This window comes from Cynocephalus volans, chromosome 4, assembly GCF_027409185.1.
Source record: "Cynocephalus volans isolate mCynVol1 chromosome 4, mCynVol1.pri, whole genome shotgun sequence".
Classification (NCBI taxonomy): Eukaryota; Metazoa; Chordata; class Mammalia; order Dermoptera; family Cynocephalidae; genus Cynocephalus; species Cynocephalus volans.
Window position 1 is genome coordinate 150,982,622 of NC_084463.1, and position 2,597 is coordinate 150,985,218.

The 2,597-nt window shown below is 36.2% G+C and overlaps 1 protein-coding gene across 1 annotated transcript; it reads left to right on the forward strand.

Annotated features, from left to right (window-relative positions):
* Nucleotides 1-993: 993 nt before the first annotated feature.
* Nucleotides 994-1,701, forward strand: LOC134376573 (olfactory receptor 5D13-like; the record flags this gene model as incomplete). The annotated part of the gene is made up of 1 exon (XM_063095071.1): nt 994-1,701. A coding segment is annotated over exon 1 (708 nt), but the record flags the coding sequence as incomplete, so codon positions are not given.
* Nucleotides 1,702-2,597: the final 896 nt, after the last annotated feature.

Genomic DNA, 2,597 nt, shown 5'->3' on the forward strand with positions numbered 1-2,597 from the left:
GGATATATATATGTGTGTATATCAAGAGGATAACCTAAAGCACATTAATAATCAGTTAATAAAAAATTTATTGATTATCTTTATTTAATAAATAATATAAGTTAGTAAAAGGTAAATAAAAGACTCATAAGAATACAGCAGGTGGCAGTGTGCATTGAGGAAGGTTTTAATGGAGGGTTTGGAAACAACTAATTGATGAGATTCTGTCACAAACTCTAAAACACTAGATGGAAGGTATGGGCCGGGTACATTTTAAGGGTTATCCCAACTCTTAAACTCTGTGTTTATTTGATTCTGTATTATGCCTAGAAAAGTTAGAAAATACAAAAACAAGTAATGCTAACATTTATGCACCACCAATTGCAGTGTCAAGCCATCTTCTTGATCTTTAGGGTCATTCTTAGAAAGATGACAAGGTTCTCTGTGCTTCTCTTCTGCGTCTCTCTTTATAATTTTTTCTAACATAAATTTCCATTTCACTTCTACATTAATAATACTGACATGTGCTGATTTTCAACAATATCATGATTACTATATATTTTCCACACCACTGGTTCTCATCCTCTACAATGCATCAAGATCACTTGGAGGCCAGGTTAAACCACAAATTGTGGGCCTCATCATAGAGTTTTAGATTTAGAAGTCAGATTAGGAGGCTGCAGAATTTGGAATCCTAAGAAGTTCCAGGTGGTGCTGCTGCTGCTGTTCGGGGACTGCACTTTGAGAGCCACTCTTCTGTGTCACTCTTCACAGAAACACATGAAGCCTCTTTCCTCTCTCTGTGTCTCATTTCTGTCTTCAGTCTGCTTTCCAGAAATAACTTTTTTTGTTTTTTTTTTTAATACAACAGAAATCATGATGTTATCTGAAGGAAATCAAAGCAGCACACTCACTTATACTCTCTTGGGGTTTTCAGAATACCCAGAATTTTGGCTTGTACTCTTTCTGGTTTTCTTGTCCATCTACACAGTCACTGTGGTGGGGAATTTGGGCATGATAATCATCATCAAGGTCAATTCAAAACTCCACACAATCATGTACGTTTTCCTGAGTCACTTGTCCTTTGTAGATTTCTGTTATTCCACCGTAGTTACACCGAAACTGCTGGAGAACTTGGTTGTGGAAGACAGAACCATCTCTTTCTCAGGCTGCATCACACAATTTTGTTTCACTTGCAGTTTTGCAGTGACAGAAACTTTCATGCTGGCAGCGATGGCTTATGACAGTTTTGTGGCTGTTTGTAACCCTTTGCTCTATACCACTACTATGTCTCAGAAGCTTTCTGCTCTTCTGGTGGGTGGGTCTTACACATGGGGTATAGTGTGTTCCCTGACACTCACATATTTTCTTCTTACACTGTCCTATTGTAAGTCTAGCATCATAAATAATTTTATCTGTGACCACTCTGTAATTATTTCTGTCTCCTGCTCAGACCCCTATATCACCCAGATGCTATGTTTTATTATTGCTGTATTCAGTGAGGTGAGCAGCCTGATGATTATTCTCATGTCATATATACTCATTTTCATCACTGTTCTGAAGATACCTTCTGCAAGTGGGCGCCGGAAAACCTTCTCCACCTGTGCCTCCCACCTGACTGCCATCACCATCTTCCATGGAACCATCCTTTTCCTTTACTCTGTTCCTAACCCTAAAACTTCTTCGCTTGCAGTTAAAGTGTCTTCTGTGTTTTATTTTTTATTTTTATTTATTTATTTATTTATTTATTTATTTATTTATTTATTTATTTATTTATTTTTTAAGTTTTATTTTGTCGATATACATTGTAGCTGATTATTGCTCCCCATCACCAAAACCTCCCTCCCATCTCCCTCCCCCCACCAACAATGTCCTTTCTGTTTGCTTGTCGTATCAACTTCAAATAATTGTGGTTGTTATATCTTCTTCCCGCCCCCCGGTTTGTGTGTGTGTGTGTGTGTGTGTGTGTGTGTGTGTGTGTGTGTGTGTGTGTGTGTGTGTGTGAATTTATATATTAATTTTTAGCTCCCACCAATAAGTGAGAACATATGGTATTTCTCTTTCTGTGTGTTTTATACAGCAGTGATTTCCATGCTGAACCCATTGATCTATAGCCTTAGGAACAAAGACGTGAAGGACACATTCAAAAAATTAGTTGTCACCAAATTGCCTTGTCACTCATTATGCCATTTGAGATTTTATTTATCAAGAAATTGTTTACTATGCTACAGATTCCCCAACCCTTACAGTGCAAGTGATGATTCAAGACACTTAATCAATAGATTATTTGTTAATATGTCTATGGTAGAACAACATTTTATGATTACTGATTTTTCTATACATCAATGTTTAGTAAAAAGCTGTAAACCATGTAAATCATGAACCAAAACCAAAACAAAAAACATAAAATTTCGACTATCCATAGCAATACGTAAAAATTATGTTTAAATACTTTACTGTATATACTAGAATTTTATATGTGTTTTTCTAAAGCAACACTAATTTCCACCTCATCTAATATGAGTATTTTTACCACAGTCCCTGAAAATTCTAATCAGGAAGCCCGTACTCCAGAAAGAGCATTTACAAATGCTTCAGCTTACTGTATCTTGTACAAA